This window comes from Kogia breviceps, chromosome 14 (assembly GCF_026419965.1).
Source record: "Kogia breviceps isolate mKogBre1 chromosome 14, mKogBre1 haplotype 1, whole genome shotgun sequence".
Taxonomy (NCBI): Eukaryota; Metazoa; Chordata; class Mammalia; order Artiodactyla; family Physeteridae; genus Kogia; species Kogia breviceps.
Genome location: NC_081323.1, coordinates 14,691,560 through 14,713,664, shown reverse-complemented (window position 1 = coordinate 14,713,664; position 22,105 = coordinate 14,691,560). Strand labels below are relative to the sequence as shown.

Genomic DNA, 22,105 nt, shown 5'->3' with positions numbered 1-22,105 from the left:
ATACAGTGTAGTGAAATAAAGAGTTCAGAAACTGAATAAAAGAGGCACTCATCATTAAATGGGTCTGGAAGCATTGAAAAAATGAAATCATATCTTTATTTTATATCTTACCAAAAATAATCAACTTCAGGTGGCTTAAAGTTTCAAATGTGAAAGTCAAAATTTCAAAAGTCTTACAAGAAGACAGAACAAAGGTGTCCCACATTCCTAGGTAATAGAGTGTCATGAGTTCACATCTTGTGTCCACTACATAATAGATGTGTGACCTTGTACATATACTTAACCTCAGCCTCAGTTTCTTCATCTGTAAGTGATGATCGTAATTGCACTTAACTCATGGGGTGCATGTGATAATTTAGTGAGATAGAAACAGATATAGATATAGATATAAGGCTTTAAATAGTGTTTTGCCTGAAGGAATTACTATAGGGGTTAGCTACTCTCGGGCTGCACTCCGCAGGCCTGCAAGGCCTGTACTTGCTCAGCTTCAAGACTGAAGAAAGAGCCCAGAGTCAGCAACAGAGACATCTGTTTAATGGAGAGGGGGATTTACACGGCTGAAGCAAGGTCCTGGAGTGACACCCCATCATATGCAGCAGACAGCGGGCAGGACATGGAAGCAGTCTTCACTCTGGGGGCCAGCAGGGGGTGGGGAGTTTAGCAGTTAAAGGGGGAATTGACTGTCAGGTTGGCTTATCGGTTACCAGGTAAACTAGCAAAGGGGCATGTCCTTCACCACCCCTTTGATAAGAACAGTCACTAGCTGGGGCTGGGGGCAAGTATGTAGGAAGGTCAGTCCTGTGAGTAGGGTGTAGGTGAAGCAGGCACTGGTCAAGCAGGGGATGTACAGAGAGCAAGAGAACAGCCATCTTGAATGACCTGACCATACAGCTACTATCATTACTACTGTGTTTATTACATTCTTTCTGTTGTACCAGGATGAGTCTCTTCCTTGCTGTAGAAAGGTAAGGTGAGGAAAGGAAGCAATCCCTTTTTAATTCAATGCTCCAATGGTTCTACCCTCCATGGTTAAATGTACCCAGAAGCTCTGCATTCTAGATAAACATGAGACTCACTATCAGGAGTCTAATCAGCTTGGGACCTTCTGCTTCATGGCTGGATACCCAAGTACTCACCGTCCAACTCAATACCTGGAAGTGCCCAGTCCTGGCCCTTGGGGTAAGTGGGCTCAGCCCTCTCAAGTATCAGGTCCAAAATATAACACCAGTTGATACCAAGACTCTCCTACTTGCCGCTAGCTACACCATGAAGTCTACTGAGCTGGGATTTCTTTTGGGGCTCTTCGCCTTCTTCTTGCTGACTACCCCACTAATGGGTGGTGTTACTAGGATTTCTGAGAAAATATGTGGAAAACTCAAAGGTATGAAACTGAAACAGAAAATAAATCCAAAGACTAATTATGAAGGAGGAAGAAAGAGTTAGAAAAAACTTGATATCCAGGTGGTCCAGGAAGGTCCTTTTTTTGTGTCAATACCCCAAAACTCTTACTACTTTGACTTGGGGCATTATCTACTCTAGGCATCTGATGAGAAAAAAAAACAAACTATGACACCAATAAGTCCTTTCCGGAGGGGACTCTCTTTTGTAGGAGGTGCAAAGAATTAGAAGTATTCTGAATTAGGGGTTTCATGGCAAATTTCAAAGATTTCAGGCCATTCAAGAGTATGTACCGAGATGAGAGGGAAAAAAAAAAAAGGAAAACTGAACAGACTGAGGCATTTTCAATATCTAGGCTCTGGGGGAGTAGAGAATGCTTGAACATATGGTCGCTGTTCAGAGGAGCTCAACATGCAGATGTGAAAGGCAATGATGTTTTCTTCCACAGCTAATGTGTACAGGCTCAAGTGCTTCCATAACATGGGGAGATAGCACAGTCTACACTGTGAGTCAGACACCCCAAATTTTGGCCCTGCCGCTTAGCAAATATGTACACTTGTTCAAGTCACTCAATCCCTTACCACCCCTTAGCTTCAGTTTCCCTTGTGTTAAACATAGATCAGAAAAATGCCTGTATCAGAGTGTGTTTGTATAAAATACGATTATGTATGTAACTGTATTTAAATAGTTACTTTTACCAAGGAATATATTCCAGTCTGGCTGCTTGAATGGGATGAACAAGGATCTCTGGGTTGCCAATACAACCACGTTGAATAAAAACAGAAGATTTGCCTCTGGCAAGGGGACAGGGGGAGAGATGACAGGGTATGAGGGTGAAAGAGCATCACCTCCAGGGTTATGCACCTTGGTATGTATCCTGTGTCAAGTAGCAGACACAGTTACCTCAAACTGGGGGCATGGTTAGTATAGTGAGTCTATGAAAACTGGAGGGTGAGCATTGTATGTCCTATATAGGCAGTTAAGAGGAGAGAAAGATGAAAGTATAGAGAAGCAGGAGATTGTGCTTTAATAAAATGTAAGATGTGACAGGTAAACCTCATTACTTTGCACAAGATACTTGATAGAACTTCCTTTTTCACTGCTCACTATGTCTCCAAGTCACTGCTCAGGACCAGAACCTAGAGTTTTAATCAATTTCCATGCCCAAGGGCAACCTTGCCAAGTGATCCTAATACCAAGAGAAAACCAAATGCCTTTCAGTGACCTTGAATAGGGAATATCTCCAGACTAATGTGAGAAATTTTTAAGGGCCTGAGAAGACAACTCTCTATTTCCCCCTAACTCAATGGGAACCTCTCATGCAGATCCCTGCTTAATGGACTACCAATTTGGCAGCTGCTTTGAAATTCACCTTAGATATTTCTACAACAAAACTTCCAAAAGATGTGAAAGTTTTGTCTACTCTGGCTGTGATGGCAATCTTAACAACTACAAGCTTAAAATAGAATGTCAAGTAGCCTGCGATGAAGAGTACAAAGCCGCAGTGAAGTAAGGAATTCAATCTTGCCCTTGGTCCTTGGGGAGAGGAAATGGAGAGGCTCTGAGATCCCAGGACAAACCCTGGTTTGGGATGGGAACAGGGAGGATTGTCATAATCAAAAGGTTTAATAGTTGGGTTGGATCTCAGAATCACTTGTCAGTTTGCAGTTAGGAAATCAAAAGTCCAGAGAGAAAATAATAGCCATCATTTATTGGATAATTACCATGTGCTGGGTACTACACTAAGTAATTTGCATATATTGATAGAATTTAAAACCAAAAACACCCTAAGATAGATGTGTACCATTATTTTTATATGGCAGATGAGGAAACCACGTCCAGTAGAGGCAACTAACTGGCCCAAGATCACATTATTAAATGACATGGCAAGATTTCTAAACAAATGTGATCATCCAGGGCTGGATCATCTTACGCGATCATCTTACGTGATCACCCAGACCCAAGCTTGAGTTCCCAGACCTGTGAACTTCCCATAGCAACATACTGTTTCATACAGCTAAGCTCCCAGCCCACACTGCTCCATTTCCAAGTCACAGGAACTAGAAAGAGGTCCGCGGAGGTAACCGCTATGGCATGGCTGATTTCCGCTACGGCATGGCTGATTTTTCCATGTCTCAATCATGGCTGATTTCCAGGAAACTGAGATGGAGCGTGCCCTTGGGAGTAACTCAAAAGCAGAAATTTTGTTTTATTTATTTAATATCCCCAGTGACTTTTAAAAAATTTTTTTGATGTGGACTATTTTTTAAAGTCTTCATTGGATTTGTTACTATATTGCTTCTGTTTTATGTTTTGGTTTTTTGGCCCGAGGCATGTGGGATCTTAGCTCCCTGACCAAGGATCAAACCTGCACCCCCTGCATTGGAAGGTGAAGTCTTCACCACTGGACCACCAGGGAAGTCCCTCCTGGTGACTCTTCGCAGTTCCTGGCACATAGAAGACAATGACTAAATTTTGAGGGAATGAAAGAATGAGAGATTAATGGAAGAATGAGAGCTTAATCAATGGAAGAGGAAGGATATTGAAAGAGATGGCATCCTCTGGGCTTCCCCTGAGATAAACATGACTTAAATCAGTAGAGGGAGACTTTCCAAAACCTATAACACAGGTCTGTTTTTTTGTTTGTTTTTTTGTTTTGCTTAAACAGGTCTAGTGGATTGAAAGTTTAAAAATTCTGGAGCTTCTTGACACACCGTCTGAAACACAGATGTAGGAAAAATCAGACCAATTTTAAGATCTTTGTGAGTTTCATAATCCTTGAAACTTGCATCCATTTGCTATTTTCCTGACTGCAGTGTTGTGTTTCCTGAGAACTAGTGTATGATCATTAAAATGAAAGAACTTTATGTGTCAGCCCTTCCTCCTCTCTGAATATCCTCCCCCAGCCCGCCACCACCTTATCCGGAGCTGAAATGTGAGCTGGTCCTGGCCATTACTCCCCTCTCCCCACTGATCCATTCCTTGCACATGTACTCAATGCTTACACTGTTACAGGTGTGATGAGCCAAATACAGATAGGTTTGTATCACTTTGCCTCTCAGGTTGTGTAATTAGTAGAACTAAAGTACCAAATCTGTGCTACTCTTTGTCCTGAAAATCAAACCAAGCAGTGAACCTGACACTTAAGGGAAATGTTCTTGCACTCATAACAAATTTTTCTCTGTGTTGTTTTCTGATTCATGTTCACCAAACCAGGAGTCCCGATTAGTTAAACTAACTTGCTGACATAATCTCTATTTATCATAGTTATTTGGACATTTTTTAGTACCTTCATCATGGACATTTGACTTGGCTCCTCTCCGTCTTTCTGGGAAAAGAACCCTCAGCTTCAATTCAGTGACTGTGTTTTAGCTCCCAAGAGAATGGTCATCCTAAAACTGTTTTGCAAGTCTTCTGAATATAATGCTGCAAGGGTCGGCATGACCATGGTCTTCCCAGCTGTGGGATACTCAGCTTGGCCATCTCATCTCTGAATTTCTTCAGGCATCCCTTCCCTGCACAGCTTCCCTGTCCATCTTATTGACCAAGTCCAATCCCTCACCTGTGAATCACATCCTGGACCACTGGTGGCTAGGGCCAATGTCAGAGGCACTGTGAACCAGTGAGATCTTGTAACTAGACATGTAAGTCTGGTGTCTGCTCCATCTTAAGCATAAGAAAACCAGTCCGTTAAGCAGAGACAATTTTTTGCAAAAATTCTGATTACTTCAAAATCAGACCCTCATCCAGATAGGGTTTACTCTGAACATGTGTACATTCGAACTTTGGTGAAGACTCTAGAATTATAAGTCATTCTTGAGCCCCATCAGCTGCAGGAGACATGCTATGGACCCTGAAATATAGGGACTAGGTTAATCTGACTGGTCCACATAAATGAAAGTTCTGAGATTTTCCTATCATGAGTCATGAAGCTGGGTGTCCCAGAAGTGGAAAGTTTGTTGGAGACAAAATAACATATATACCCATAGTCTGTTTGCTCCCTCATTCAGTCAACTCCTGGAAAAGCCAGAGAAGTAAAAAGAAGGTATATAAATATTAATAACTAAAGTCAAGACTAAGAATCCTGTGAAGAAAGAGGGCAATTTTATCTTGGAGAGATACAATTGTCTCGATGCCTAAGACAGAGAGCGGGGCACCAAAGGTGGGAGAATGAGTTGCGTGACAGCTTTTGAGTTGTGTTATTCTCCCCAACACAAAAATCTGAGTCTGTCAGTGTCTGCTCCCTTACCAAAGCAATAACAGCCCCAAGATACTGCTAGGGCAACTGAGAGGACGTAGTGGTGGTCTCAGAGCCCAGCTAGAGTAAGGGGTGTATAAAAACAGGTGCAACTGGACTAGCCAGACACAGAGCTTATTGTTTTCCCTTCTTCCTATACACACTGAGGGATAGATAACTGAACCTAAGAGAAAAAAAAAATTTCCATAGAAAACACATCAAGGGCAGAAGATATGTTCCCTGAGCATGCAGGGGAATAGTGTTATTCAGGAAGTAGCAAACGGGTGTAAATAAGCCCAGATTGTATTATCGTGAGTCTCTGGCTGGAATTTTCCACCATCCACTTTAAATCAACCAAGAGAAGTGCCAGGTAAGAGATTTGGGATTTGGCCCGTTTTCCCAACACTGCTTCGTCCCTCTCACCCCAACCCATCCGCCACATACATACACAATAAAAGCAAAAACTGCTCATATTCCGATGGACAAATGATCACAAACAAATTTTACCACAAACATGTCAACAAAGAGAAACAACAAGCTAACTAACCAATAGGAAATAACCCTGAATTAATTGAAGAGATAAATGAAATAGACATAATTAATATTCTCAATAATATCTCAATAGATAAGAATGCATATTGATATGTTAAGCAGGAACATATATTAACAAAGAAAAACCAACAAAAACTACAGGGTTTGGAAAATTTAATAGGTAATGTAAATGACACAACAGCTGAGATAAATCAAAAGCAAACAGCCAAAGTACGAATTAGTGATGGTCGAAGATTAGGTCGAGGAGCCCTCACAAATATCAGAAAAGAATAAAGAAGTTTTGTTGTTGCTGCTGTTGTCGTGGCCAAGCCACTCGGCTTGTGGGATCTCAGTTCCCCGACCAGGGACTGAACCCCAACCATGGCAGTGAAAGCACCAAGTCCTAACCACTGGACAGCCAGGGAATTCCCAGAACTTTAAAATATAAAAATTAAGGTGGGGGGGGCTTCCCTGGTGGCACAGTGGTTGAGAGTCCGCCTGCCGATGCAAGGGACACGGGTTCATGCCCCAGTCCGGGAAGATCCCACATGCCACGGAGCGGCTGGGCCCGTGAGCCATGGCCGTTGAGCCTGAGCATCTGGAGCCTGTGCTCTGCAATGGGAGAGGTCACAACAGTGAGAGGCCCGCATACTGCCCAAAATATATATATATATATATACACACACACATTTTTTCCTCTCTGAACAAATTTTTTTAATTAATTTATTTATTAATTTTTGGCTGCATTGGGTCTTTGTTGCTGCACATGGGCTTTCTCTCATTGCAGGCGAGCAGGGGCTACTCTTTGTTGCATTGCTTCTCATTGCAGTGGCTTCTCCTGTTATGGAGCATGGGCCCTATATCACATGGGCTTCAGTAGTTGTGGCACGCAGAGTCAGTGGTTGTGCCTTGCAGGGTCTAGAGCACAGGCTCAGTAGTTGTGGTGCACAGGCTTAGTTGCCCCGGAACATGTGGGATCTTCCCAGACTACAGCTTGAACCCGTGTCTCCTGCATTGGCAGGCAGTTTCTTAACCACTGCACCACCAGGGAAGTCCCTGTTCTCACCAATTTTTAATCTTACTGATTCCACTGTCCTTGTAATACAGGCAGACCATTACAACTTCCCATAAATCCATGAATTAGATTGTCCTTGCTTCCAGGTAAAGTCGACAAGGACAGATATTTCCTCAAGCTCTTGCCACTTGGAAAATTTTCATTCCTCGTTGTCCTTCAGGGTAATGGAGCTATAAATGTTGAAGCAGTTGTTTTCAATCGGTCCTAACACACATACACAGAAGGACTGTGCAAATCAGACCCTTTTTTTACCATTAGTCATCTGGTTTTTGAGAATTCCTGAAGAAACCATAAGTGTGGATTTCAAATACTGTGACAACACAACACAACACAACAAGAAGAGTATATTTCATGGGCTGAGAGTGTAATTTGCTTTCTCATAAAATTTACTTGTGCCTTTGGGCCATGTCATAACTGGTCTAATGTAGACTCCTTCCTTATTTAAATAGACTTCTAATGGGTTTACTAGGTACTCCAAGCTTTTCTCAAGCATCCTTCTTTTAAAAGTTTTATCCAGACAAAGCAGGGAGTTAATGACCCTCACTGTTTTCCACCCCATAACATTTTCACCCAGTGTCTTAGACCTCACACACTGAAATGGAACATTTCATCTTCTCTCCCTGAGGACCTGCAGTTCTGAACATTCACTCCCATGCTTGCTCATGATCAAACAAGAACTTCGGGAACCCAATATTTAAATAATGGTGCCATCAGATAGCCCTTCTTCTGAACACAGAGGGGAAAAATACAAGGCATGCAGCACTCTGGAATATATTTATTCCTTCATCATAGCCTACGGCGTCTCCCACCCAGCCCTGCCACTATTCAGCCTTGTCCTAATAAGGACAATGGAGCTGGTGATCAGGAGAAGTAAAGATGTTGACCTTGCTGGAACCATGGAACCAGAACCTTCAGATACCTTTTACTCCAGACTTTGGCCCTGATCTTTCTCCATACTGTGGAGAATGTACTCCAGCCAACACAAGATACTTAGCCTCTACCCACTGACTATTAAATCAGATTCCAAGTCTTTTATACAGTTTAATTATGAAAGCCTTAAAAAAAAAGGAATTATGCCTCGTTTGGCTTCCTCTAACAATATATGACCTAGCATAGCAGAGAAACTAATTGTATATTGATTACATTATCAACACAGGACTGGATCATAATGATACTCTAGAACTCAAGTATGCAAAAACATTTAAAGGTTATCAGAAATTTTAAAACATAAGTTTAACATTTTTCAAAAATAATGTTCCACCTAGATCTATATCAAGGTTGCTTATATTTGCTGCCACAGAGAATATATATTATTAATCATATGGAGATGTGGAGTCATAATATATATAACATAATTGTTATAGTCTATGCATTACAAGCTAAAATGTTTTAATCCTTTCTCACTCATAATGTCCAAGTACAAAATAATAATTTATCCCCTTAGTAAAAAGAAAATATCCTGGCACCAAAAGATAACAGAATTAAGATTTGCCCGGGACTTCCCTGGTGGTCCAGTGATTAAGACTCCAAGCTTCCAATGCAGCAGGAGTGGGTTCGATCCCTGATGAGAGAACTAAGATTCCATGTGCTGCGTGGCAAGGCCAAAGAATTAAAAAAAAAAAAAAAATGCCCAATATGAACAAAAATCCCTGAACATTAAAAGCCTAGATTCTCTGACTCTTATCCAAATACTCACAGCTCCCCATTCTCCCATTCATGAGTTGTTCCTGCCCACACTTATAGGAAAGAAAGGACACAATGATTGAGAGTCCAATATGTGGAGGGAAAGTTCTGCAAAGAAAAATTGGGGTGCTATTACCAGATGGAGGATAGTGAACAAAATCAAAAATACTCACTACATTCCACCCCTTGACTCTTTAACTCATATGCACTGTTTTCCATTCATAAACTTTTTAAGGCTTATGATTTAAATGGCCAAAAGCATTTCACACAACCCCAAAAGAGACCATTGGAAGTCCCGTTCATTACCTCAACTACCTTCAGAGCTAGGGTTTTATAGGTAAAGTCCCTTCTCTTTTAGCACTGCCTGAATCCTGCCAGGAAGTTCTGCAACCAAGGTATCTAATGGCAAGTTTCAACATCAACCAACATATCTTAAATAAAACAGTAAGTAAAATGGAAAAGAGGGAATTTCAGTTAATTCTATAATACAAGCAAGGAAAAATAGGTAGATATTTGTGCTGTATCTTATAAGGCTGTAACTTGTTTTAAGAACATTCCTCCTCCAAATATTGTACATTCCATATTGCCCCACCTTTGGCCAGAACCTGTTTAATTGGGCTCTTTACACATTGGGTAACCCAAAGTAACATTCTAGACAGAAAAAATATGAGCTCATGGTGGGACTTCCTGGGTAGTTTTTAATCTTTCCATCTTTCAGGCTTTCATGCTTTCTAACTTCCATGAACCTTTACCACCTCAGATAATGTACAATACATGCTCTAGGGCTTCAGAGTCCCTTCGGTTAAGCATATCTACCCTGATAGTCAGGCTCATTCACTTTAGATAAAAATATAATCCTTCTTTTCCTGCTTTACCAGGTGAAAGAGAATTCCAATTGAGCCCATAAATGTGGGTTAAGCAAGCTGTGACACCACAGAAAAAAGAGGCTTAGCTGGAAGTGAAATATAACTGCAATGAAATTGCCTGGTCCAATACAAAGTCCTTCCCTCTAATGGAATGCTACTGGGTACATGAGTGTCTCAAGCATTTCTCAAGAACTTTCAATTGTTAGTTTTCTACTAGACAGAACAGAAAATGCAATGGAAAAAAATAAAGGAAATTTAATGACCCTCATTGTTTTCTGCCTCACACCTCTTTCATCTAAAATTTTGTGCTGTATGCTTTACACTGAAATGGAACATCTCACTTTCTTCCCCCAGAGACATGCAGGGCAGGACTTTCATTGCACATGATAACAGATACTTCATGCAAAACACCAAGGTTTCCAGCATCCTGGGGGATATTTATTCAATTCATTATAGCCTAGACCCTCTTCCATTCAGTTTTCCTTCTCCTTATTGGGAGCTGGGCTAGTTAGTAAGTTAAACAAAAATGTTGACACTGTTGGAACCATGGAGCAAGGCACCTCCAGACTCCTGGCCCAACAGTGAGGAATAGACATCAAGAGTTTAGCTTCTACTAGGTAGATCTTAAATATTCTCACAACACACACACACACACACACACACACACACACACACACACACAAATGGTATTATATGAGGTGATGGATGTTAATTTGCTATCACTTCACAGTGTATACATATATCAAAACATCACGGTGCACACCTTAAATATAATTTTTATTTATCAACTGTACTTCAATAAAGCTGGGGGGGATAGGCCTGACTAGTCACCTCATGTTTCTACATTTCAAGCTTTTTATCTTCTATTAAACTTTACTGCTTAATACAGTGGTATTATGCAATTCAGTGTTTGCTTCACTTACCCTATTGTGATACATTAACCCCATCTTTTCCTGATATGGTCAACTGAATAAAATTGAGGATCCAGAAATAAATTCTTACATTTTTGATCAATTGATTTCCAACAAAGGGGCCAAGATAATTCAATGGAGAACTCAGTAGTTTTTTCAACACGTGGTGCTGGGACAATAGGATATACACATACAAAAGAGTAAAATTGGACCTCTACCTCACATCATATACAATAACTAACACAAAATGGATCAAAGACCTAAATGTAAGAGCCAAAACTATAAAACTCTTAGAAGAAAACACACAGAGGAAATCTTTGTCACCTTGGGTTAGGCAATGGTTTGTTAGAATGACACTAAAAGTACAAGTGACAAAAGAAAAAATAGATACATTGGTCTTCATCAATTTTTAAAAATTGTGCTTTAAAGGGCACTATCAAGAAAGAGGAGGGGCTTCCCTGGTGGCGCAGTGGTTGAGAATCCGCCTGCCGATGCAGGAGACACGGGTTCGTGCCCTGGTCCGGGAAGATCCCACATGCCGCGGAGCAACTAAGCCCGTGAGCCATGGCCGCTGGGCCTGCGCGTCCGGAGCCTGTGCTCCGCAACGGGAGAGGCCACAACAGTGAGAGGCCCGCATACCGCAAAAAAAAAAAAAAAAAAAAAAAAAAAAAAAAAAAAAAAAAAGAAAGTGGAGGGGGGCTTCCCTGGTGGCGCAGTGGTTGAGAATCTGCCTGCTAATGCAGGGGACACGGTTCGAGCCCTGGTCTGGGAGGATCCCACATGCCATGGAGCAACTGGGCCCATGAGCCACAACTACTGAGCCTGCACCTTTGGAGCCTGTACTCCGCAACAAGAGAGGCTGCGATAGTGAGAGGCCCGTGCACCGTGATGAAGAGTGGCCCCCGTTTGCCACAACTAGAGAAAGCCCTCACACAGAAATGAAGACCTAACACAGCAAAAATAAACAAATTAATTCATAAACTACTACTCCTAAAAAAAAAAGAAAGTGGAGGGAATTTGCTAGAGGTCCAGTGGTTACGATTCCATGCTTCCACTGCAGGGGGCACGGGTTTGATGCCTGGTTGGGGAACTAAGATCCTGCAAGCCCTGCAGTCAGCCAAAAAAAAAAGTTTTATTCATAACTGCCAAAAAATGGAAATAAACCAGATGTCCATCAGTTGATGAATGGGTAAACAAAATGTGCTATATTCATACAATGGAATATTATTTAGCAATAAAAAGGAATGAAGTACTGATACATGCTACAACATGGATGAACCTTAAAAATATGTTAAGATGGGGCACAGAGATGCTTCTGGAAGAAATAGCACAATGACTGACCAAGGAGAACCCCAAGTTCAGTTCAAACTCATACTGGTTGGTGATGGTGTTACTGGAAAAACTATTTTCATGAAACATCATTTGGTGAATTTGAGAAGTATGTAGCTACCTTGTGCGTTGAGGTCCATCCCCTTGTGTTCCATACCAGCAGAGGATCTATTAAGTTCAATGTATGGTCAGTTGGTCAGAAGAAATCTGGTGGACTGAGAGATGGCTATTATATCTAAGCCCAGTGTGCATTATAATATTGGATGTAACATCAAGAATTACTTACAAGAATGTGCTTAACTGCCATGGAGATCTCATAGGAGTATGTAAAACACCCCCACTGTGCTGTGTGGCAACAAAGTGGATATTAAGAACAGGAAAGGTAAGATAAAATTGTCTTACACTAAAAAAGAATATTCAGGGACTTCCCTGGTGGTGCAGTGGTTAAGAATCTGCCTGCCAATGCAGGGGACACAGGTTCGAGCCCTAGTCCAGGAAGATCCCACATGCCACAGAGCAACTAAGCCTGTGCACCACAACTACTGAGCCTCGCGCTCTAGAGCCCACCAGCCACAACTACTGAGCCCACGTGCCGCAACTACTGAAGCCCGCGCGCTTAGAGCCCGTGCTCCTCAGCAAGAGAAGCCACCACAATGAGAAGCCCACACACTGCAACGAAGAGTAGCCCCCTGCTCGCTGCGACTAGAGAAAGCCTGCGTGCAACAGCGAAGACTCAATGCAGCCAAATAAATAAATAAATATTTTTTTAAAAAAAGAAATTTCAGTACTATGAAATTTCTGTCCTAAGTAAATTCAACTTTGAAAAGCCCTTCCTCTGGCTGGCTAGAAAATTAATTAGAGACCCTAACTTGGAGTTTGTGGCATGCCTACTCTTGCCCTACCAGACTGTCATGCACATGGCTTTGGCTGTGTAACAGGAGCATGACTGAGAGTTTGCTCAGACAACTGTCATCCAAATGAGGATGACGACCTGTGAGAAAATGAGTCGGAGAACAATGTCAGAAGTCTAGTTTTACAGGCAACTGTCCTATGATGTCAGTGGTGCAGCATGTTTGCCACTTTATTATTATAAAAGTTGAGCAGGATATGTGCTTAACCTTTGGGGTGCTGAAGGAGAAGGACAGGCTTCAGAGTGAATGTGGCAGTTTTTAAAATACCTTATTTTTTCTTTTTTGGACCTGCATATTTAGCTGTTTTAGAATGCAGCTGTTTATTCCTTTAGTGTCGAATAGAAGACTGCTACTATCACATCACAATATTCAGTGGTGAAATCTTGTTACTGTCATTCCTCCCTTTCGTTTAGAATCAGAATAAAGTTTTATTTCAAATATCTTTTTTAAAAAAGAAAGAGAGGGGGCTTCCCTGGTGGCACAGTGGTTGAGAGTCCGCCTGCCAATGCAGGGGACACGGGTTCGTGCCCTGGTCCGGGAAGATCCCACATGCCGCGGAGCGGCTGGGCCCGTGAGCCATGGCCGCTGAGCCTGGGCGTCGGGAGTCTTTGCTCCGCAACGGGAGAGGCCACAACAGCGAGAGGCCCGCATACCACAAAAAAAAAAAAAAAAAAAAAAAAGAGAGAGAAAAGGAAAGGAAAGATTAACTGAAAGAATCCAGACACAAAAGGCCTTAAATTGTATGATTCCATTTATGTGAAATATACAGACAAGGCAAATTTATAGCGACAGAAAGTAGATTAGGGCAATGGGAGAATGGTGTATGAGTTTTCTTTCTGGGGTGGTGAAAATGTTCTGGAATTAAATAGTGGTGATGGTTGCACAATTTGTGACTGTGCTAAAAAACTATTAAATTTGTGAGTATGTAAATTTTATCTCAATTTTTTAAAAACAGTGTGGTAGTTGTACAGGAATAAAAACATTCATAGACAAATGAGATAGAAAATCCAGAAAGTGATCCAAGTATAATTGAGAAAATGATGAAGTAGCATTTCAAATCAAGGGAAATTTTATATATCTTTCAATAAATGATCAGACAATTTGCCGTTCATTTGATACGGTAGTCAAATTAGATCCCTACTCCACACATTTATACAAAAATAAATATCAAATATATTAAGGTTGTAAATGTAAAAAAAATAAAATGATAAATAGAAGAAAATATATGAAAACATTTTTCTAAATTTGGAGTGATAGAGGACTTTCTAAGACAGAAAACTCAGAAGCCCCTATGTTTGTTTGTGTGTTCATGTATTTATGAATGATAGATTTCATCATATAACTATATGTATATAATTATATAAACATTAAAAGTACACAATTGAAGAAACCACAACAGGATGAGAGGGCAAATAATACCCTGGGAGAAAACACAGCAAATTAAGACTCATAATTTATAAAGTACTCTCATAAATCAGTAAGAAAAAAAAAAATCCCAAGATAAAAATAACCAAAGTGTAAGAAGAGGCAAGGCAATTTACAAATTCAAAATGTTACCATGCTAAAATAATCTCATCCCCACTAGTAGTCAGGGAAATATAAGTTAATGGTCTGCCATTTTTCACCCTTTAAATTTACAGATAAATGAGCGTTGGCAAGGCTGTGATGATCTGGGTAATATCTGCTGAATTTTATAATGTATAATACATGCTTTTGACCCCGAAGCTCACCTCTAAAAATTTGTCACAGAAATAATTGTACATAAAGATCCACGTTCGAGAATATTCACTACAGCATTATTTGTAATTATCTATCAAAAACAATCTACTATGTTCATAGCAGCACTATTTAAGACTCCACGCTCCCAGTGCAGGGGGCATGAGTTCAATCCCTGGTCAGGGGAAGATACCACATGCTGCGTGGCACGGTCAAAAAAAAGAGAGAGAGAGAGAGAGACAAATAACATATGATATCACTTATATGTGAAATCTATTAATAAAACAAGACAAATGAACATATCTACAAAATAGAAACAGACTCACAGGCACAGAGAACAGACCTGTAGTTGCCAAGGGGGAGGGGGGAGGGAAGGACTGGGAATCTGGGATTAGCAGATGCAAACTTATATATAGGATGGGTAAACAACAAGGTCCTACTGTATAGCAAAGGGAACTATATTCAATATCCCATGATAAACCATAATGGAAAAGAATATGAGGGAATTCCCTGGTGGTCCAGTGGTTAAGAATCTGCCTTCCAATACAGGGGGTGTGGGTTTGATCCCTGGTCAGGGAACTAAGATCCCACGTGCTGTGCCGCACAGCCAAAAAGAAAAAAAAAAAGAATATGAAAAAGAATATTTACATACACACACACATATATATACATATATATATAACTGAATCACTTTGCTATACAGCAGAAATTAACACCACATTATAAATCAACTATATTTCGATAAAATCTTAAAAAACTATCTAATTGGCCATTAATACCAAAAAATTAAATTATGATACATTGATGTAATCCATGTAGCTATTTTAAAAGCTCAGCAATATAATGTTAAGGGATAAAAGTAAGTCCCAGGGCTTCCCTGGTGGCGTAGTGCTTAAGAATCTGCCTGCCTAGGGCTTCCCTGGTGGCGCAGTGGTTGAGAATCCGCCTGCCGATGCAGGGGACACGGGTTCGTGCCCTGGTCCGGGAGGATCCCACGTGCCGCGGAGCGGCTGGGCCCGTGAGCCATGGCCGCTGGGCCTGCGCGTCCGGAGCCTGTGCTCCGCAACGGGAGAGGCCACAGCAGTGAGAGGCCCGCATACCGCAAAAAAAAAAAAAAAAAAAAAAAAAAAAAGAATCTGCCTGCCTATTGAAAGTCAGCCCTCGACACAAGGGTTTGTTTTGAATTTTTCTTTAAAAAAAAAAAAAAGAAAACAAAAGAAAAAAAGAAAAAAGAATCTGCCTGCCAATGCCGGGGACACGGGTTCAAGCTCTGGTCCGGGAAGATCCCACATGCCGTGGGGCAACTAATCACATGCGCCACAATTAGTGAGCCTGCGCTCTAGAACCCACGAGCCACAACTACTGAAGCCCACAGGCTTAGAGCCCAGGCTCTGCAACAGGAGAAGCCACCACAATGAGAAGCCCGCGCACCGCAATGAAGACACAACACAGCCAAGAATAAATAAATTAAAAAAAAAAAAAAAGTCCCAGATGCATCTGCACAGCATTTCAATTACGTCTTTGGTTTTTTTAAACTAAGACAGAAGCTCTCTTAATGAAACCCACTTAATGAATTAATTGGCATTCCATTTCCTGTATAAAATATACTGACTGATTTGTTCCCACCTCGGGAGGCATGGGTAGTAGACGACTAAAACATAATTTACCCTCAAAATGGTGATTCTAGCATTTGGAGGAACGAAGAACACTGAAACCTAGAAATAGGTTCCTAAGCATATGGGGAAAAGTTGGAGATTGAAGGGCGGGATTGAGAGAAGTGACTTTCTTTACTTTCTCCAAGTCAATAAAGAAGTTGATAGGGAGGGGCTTCCCTGGCAGTCCAGTGGTTAAGATTCCACGCTCCTAATGCAGGGGGCACAGGTTCGATCCCTGATCTGGGAACTGAGATCCCGCATGCTGCCTGGTGTGGCCAAAAAATAAAATAAAATAAACCATCTATAGATTTCAAATATTAAAATTTTTTAATAAAATAAATAAAAATAAAGACTTTTTTTAAAAAAGAAATTGAGAGGGATAGATACCTTTTTATTTTTCTGTAATTTTAAAATATGTTTCTTTTAAGGGGTTTAAAAGATACAGAAAATGATTAACAAATGTTTGATCAAACTTACCAGTATAATCATTCATCTCACCAGTAAAATCGGCATTTATTTAAACTGCACGCATGTTTACAAATGAAGTTAGGCATTTTGCTATGTACTGAGTCCGTTTGAGTAATTTCATTTTATGGAGATTTTTATGCTTTTAACCATAAAAACACACACAAAACATTTCCTAGTAAATTTTTCATCTCCTCCATGTTTGAGTTCTATACTTTTCACATTCTTTGTATTGAAGTTGTTTATTTCTTCTGTTTTTCTTAACCATGCTTGTCAAAGTTTTGTCATGTTAATGGTGCTTTTAAAGTACAAACTTTTCATTTTGGGGGGCAGTTTTAGTGTTTCTTTTTTTCTAATTCATTCATTTCAATTACTATCCTCATCAATATCTTATTTTATATGTATTTTGCTATTTTCCTTCCAGTTTAATTTCAAGGCTACATTAACTGATTTTCCAATGTTTACATTTATGTATTAAAGCATGGATAAATAATTCATTTACAACTGCTCATTATTGAGATATCGATGTGATGCTGACGTCCTGAGCCATGAGTCATCATGATTCCTTGATGTGGAGGTGAGATTGGGAGGCTGAGGTTCACCACAGAGCTTTGACAAACCGTGACCTTGCAAGCTACATGGCTGGGTACCCAAGCACTTTCTGTCCTGCTCACTAGGCTAATTCTGGATGCACCAAAACCATGCCCAGGCATGGGCCCCGAGGAGACGGAATCAGAGAGATGGGTTCAACTCCTCTCAAGAGAAGGAGCTCTGCCCCCAATATATAATATCAGCCCAGTCCAGGACTCTCCTAATCGACTATCGGCAACACCATGAAGTCTGAACGGATTCACTTTTCTCTGTGCCTCATCCTTTCCATGGCCCTCCACACACTTTCAGGTTTCATCTTTCCTCCAGCTCTCAGAAGACAATTGTGTGAAAGTGGACATCTTGGAAGTAAGGCAAAATAGGAGGGGACACCCAGGAGGACACTGTGAAGGAGAAGGGGGTCTAGGCAGCCCAGAGGCTGTTGCTGCCAATAAGCAGGAATCAAGTCCTCCTTCTATCTCAAAACGTATGGCTCTAGAGCATCTGATTTGGGGAGTTACACTGAGTTCTGTGCCTGAGGACAGGAGAAGGAGGAAGACAGAAAATACAATCGACTTAAGTTTTTTCCAAGAGATTTCAGTGTAAGAGGAGTGGAGATTATGAAAATCGGGTCGATATCTGGAGTGTCCAGGAAATTCCTTTATTGGTGGGATGTATGTGTGTGAGTGAGAGTGTGTGTGTGTGTGTGTGTGTGTGTGTGTATGTGTGTGTATTAGGTGAGTTTCAATTCTATTTAACACATACGTACAGGACCACTGTGTTATATTCCACAGATACAGGGAAGCAGAAGCCATTATTCACAGACTTAGGGCACTCACATTCTACTTATTTAAATTAATTTGCTTGATTCACATTCTGATGGACATGCATGAAATACTCAGGGTAAACAGAGCAAATTCCTCATTGTGGATAAGGGCTGTAGTTGAACTTCCAGAAGACTGATATTAACTCCTTCTTTGTCTCCAATATGGTCATCATTGCTCCTGCTCTAACCACTGATCTCCATGGTCTCAGTGAGACAAGGTGAGTATGAATGGGTAGGCCAAAAGGGAGGCTGGATGGAGGAAGACACAGACTCCGGCGGAGGAGAGGAACATCTTCTGCCAGACTGGGCATTTTAAGCCTACCCTTCTGGAGTAGATGGAGAAGGTCAAAGGCCTTTTTAGCTTGTATGTTTGCAGAGACACTATGGAGGCGAAAGTCAGGGCTCTGACCTGTGTCCCTGGAGGAGCAGATGAGATGTTCACCTCTGGTGACATGGGAAAGCATGTGGAGAATCAGGAAGTGAGATACATTTAAAATCCAGGAGGAGTACTGTGATAAATGGAGAAAGCCTCAGGTCTTTCCTGCTTTCATCTCTAAGGTAGTAGAGCTACCTTACTGTCCTTCTCCAGCTGTGTATCTGAGTCACAGACCCAGGCTCCAACTAGAATCATTGCCCCATATCACATATGCAGCGAAATTTATGCTCAAGTAAATCTCCCAGTGTTCAAGGATCAGGCAGATTCCTGTGGGTTGATGAGCATTAGTAGGCTGAGTCCGTGAGGAGAAGAATGCCAACTTGGCCACAGAAAAGATAACCTGACTCTGGCATTCTCCTGTGCAGATGTCTGCAACTACCCTCCAATGGCCGGCACCTGTAAGTTAACTTTGACCAGATACTACTACAACACCTTGACACACATGTGCGAGCCCTTCGTGTTCACTGGCTGCGGAGGCAACAGAAACAACTTTAAACAAAAATATATCTGTGAAAAATTTTGTCTTCCTGAAAGGTAGATCTCTCAGCCACCCCCTCCTTCAATTCCAACTACACCAAATACTAGGAACCATGGTTTGTAGGGGTTTTTGAAATTTAATTTATTTATTTGGTTCTGCTGGGTCTCAGTTGCAGCTGGAGGGCTCCTTAGTTGTGGCTCACTGGCTCCTTAGTTGTGGCATGTGAACTCTTAGTTGCAGCATGCATGTGGGATCTAGTTCCCTGACCAGGGATCAAACCGGGCTCCCTGCATTGGGAGTGCAGAGTCTTACCCACTGGACCACCAGGGAAGTCCCGAGACCTCAGATTTTTGGATCAGGAAGGAAGTTTGAAGGCACTTCTTGCTGAGTAACTGTGTTTTGGCATTTACCAGCCTGCACGTTAGAGCTTGATGTATACTCATCAGTCGCCTTACTAACAGTATACACCATTTTTGGACCACTCACACATGTTTTTTTAATATATATATTTTATTTACTTATTTATTTATTTAGTTGAACTGGGTCTTAGTTGCAGCAGGCAGGCTCCTTAGTTGCATCTCGTCAGCCCCTTAGTTGTGGCATACGAACTCTTAGTTGCGTCATGCGTGTGGAATCTAGTTCCCTGATCAGGGATCAAACTCCGGCCCCCTGCACTGGGAGCACACAGTCTTAACCACTGTGCCACCAGTGAAGTCCTGGAACCATGGTTTTTCCAGAAAAATCGAGTAAGAGGTCAGGAGAAATGGAGCAAGGTGACAAGACATTATACTTGGGCTGGGGACAGTCAGTTATAGGCACAAATTTCAATGTCTCAAGTCATTTAGTCCAACGAAACTCTTAAAATTGTCAAGATTGAGGCCCAGAGAAGTTAATGACTTGCTAAGCTCATTTAGAAAAATGACATAGATCCAGACCCTCTGAGTTCTTCCCCCAGCATGTCACCACTACCATGATGGCCTCAGATCTTGGAGATCCTGTCCAACACCATATGGTTGCACAGTTAAAAGAGAAGTTATGGGAGTGTGGAGAGTAGGCAAAGACAAATACCACGGTTCAATATCTATAGTGAATGGCTAAACTATAGACATGTTCAAGAGCAGAAACATCACTTTATTAACTTGTCTCTCCTCAGGGTCTAACAGTATATTTGCTCACTAATATTTTACGGATAGATGTATGGATCAGGAGAGATTATTAGTATTAAAAACAGCTATGAAGTTCTGCTAACGTGTAAAGGACCTATTGATTCTTCCAATGACTGTATGAATCACTAAATTTGTTTATTTGTTAACAGTGACAGAAGTTAAGGAGAATCAGCTTAATACGACAGAAGGAAGAAACAAGGAAAAAGAAATATTCTTCATAAAGAATTATGCCCAAATTATTCTGAGTAAATAAATTGGAATATATTGCTTGAAGGTTTTTGAATTCAGAATTCTTACTAATTTCCTTGCCCAGCTCTGTCTTTCATGCTGATTAGATATATAACATTTTAACTGAAAAATTCTTGTATGTCAGCCCTGATCTAAATTCACTCACCTCTCCCATCCTAGACTCCTCCAACATAAACAAGTGACCTCTCCGAGGTACCAACCTACCCGTGTAATGAGTCAGTCTCTATAAAGGCAATCAGTGTTGCTATCTCCTTGGCATGACCTTCCAAAACTGAGTTTGTTTCTATATTTTGTCACTGACCCCAGTGGATTTCCATGTAAGTGGCACAAAAATAATCATCATTAAATTATTTCCTCTGGGGCTTCCCTGGTGGCGCAGTGGTTGAGAGTCTGCCTGCCGATGCAGGGGCAGGGGACGCGGGTTCGTGCCCTGGTCCAGAAGATCCCATATGGCATGGAGCGGCTGGGCCCCTGAGCCATGGCCGCTGAGGCTGCGCGTCCGGAGCCTGTGCTCCGCAACGAGAGAGGCCACAACAGTGAGAGGCTCACGTACCGCAAAAAAAAAAAAAAATTATTTCCTCTGCCCCCAATCAACGAGCATCCAACCCCCAACAATGCTCATATGCTAGGGAAATATCTCTGGTGCCCCAAGGGCCAGCAATACAGAAATTGTGACTTTACACCTGGGGAGTACAAGTCTTAAACCAAGCTGAACCTCTACAGTCAGAGTATAGAAGATCATTCCCCTTTGCCCTAACTGCCTTATTCATAGTCTCATCAAGGACCCAGCCTCACAAATGAGTTCAGAGATATGAATAGAGCAGGTCAATATGCTACAGGCCATAAACAGCAGGGGGAACTATAGCTTAGGGTAAAGCCACATGTGAATGTGCTGAACCCTGCCTCTGGACTATGGGGAACAGCATTGGAGAAAACTCAGCAGTTGGAAGAAAGCATAGGTTAGAGATGTCACCATAGCCCCTCACCCAGGAATTACTCCTTTGCAGAAAAGGACAAATGAAACTAGAAAGTAGCCTCTGGGTGTTGAGTCAGAGTCTAGTATCCTGAAAGTTCTGAGTCCATATAAAATATTGTTCCAGGCCTGACATCATGGGTATAACCTACCTGGTACCCATTCATGGGTTCTGAAGACTTTCCTCCCTCTGACTATTGTGAAACAGTGTTATATAAAGACTCAAGTATCATTTCCTTGAAAGTCTCTCAGAACTATATTCTGGTATTCCAAAGAATGACTCTTGTGAATTTTTTTAATTAAATGGGTGGGGGGAAAAAAGAATATAAGAAGGACAATTTTTTAAAAAAGTCAGCAGCACCAGCACTCCCTGGGAGCTTGTTAGAAATGCAGACCCTGGGCCCCAGCTGAGAACAGTGGAATTTGCATCAAGACCCCTTGGGGGAATTCCCACAAAAAAAACAAAACAAAACAAAAAACCACTTGTCCATGTATATTCTCATTTCACAAGTACTAACCTGTGAAAAATCAGGAAGCTGTCAGGAAAGGAGATCTAGCTGACATAACTTATTTCTCTCTTTTTTTCTTTTGGCCACGTGTTATGTGGGATCT

General features: G+C 41.4%; 1 protein-coding gene and 1 pseudogene across 1 annotated transcript; both read left to right on the top strand.

Annotated features, from left to right (window-relative positions):
- Positions 1 to 1,266: 1,266 nt before the first annotated feature.
- On the top strand, positions 1,267 to 2,911 carry SPINT4 (serine peptidase inhibitor, Kunitz type 4). Its single transcript, XM_059037906.2, has 2 exons — positions 1,267 to 1,381; positions 2,724 to 2,911. The coding sequence occupies exons 1-2, from the start codon at positions 1,267 to 1,269 to the stop codon at positions 2,909 to 2,911; spliced, it is 303 nt and encodes a 100-aa protein (XP_058893889.1).
- Positions 2,912 to 12,033: 9,122 nt separating this feature from the next.
- LOC136792507 (GTP-binding nuclear protein Ran-like) lies at positions 12,034 to 13,027 on the top strand (annotated as a pseudogene).
- The last annotated feature ends 9,078 nt before the right edge of the window (positions 13,028 to 22,105 follow it).

Coding starts and splice junctions, on each gene's coding strand:
- SPINT4 (XM_059037906.2), top strand. CDS start 1,267: ATGAAGTCTACTGAGCTGGGATTTCTTTTGGGGCTCTTCGCCTTCTTC. Junction 1,382..2,723: donor AATATGTGGAAAACTCAAAG/GTATGAAACTGA, acceptor CCTCTCATGCAG/ATCCCTGCTTAATGGACTAC.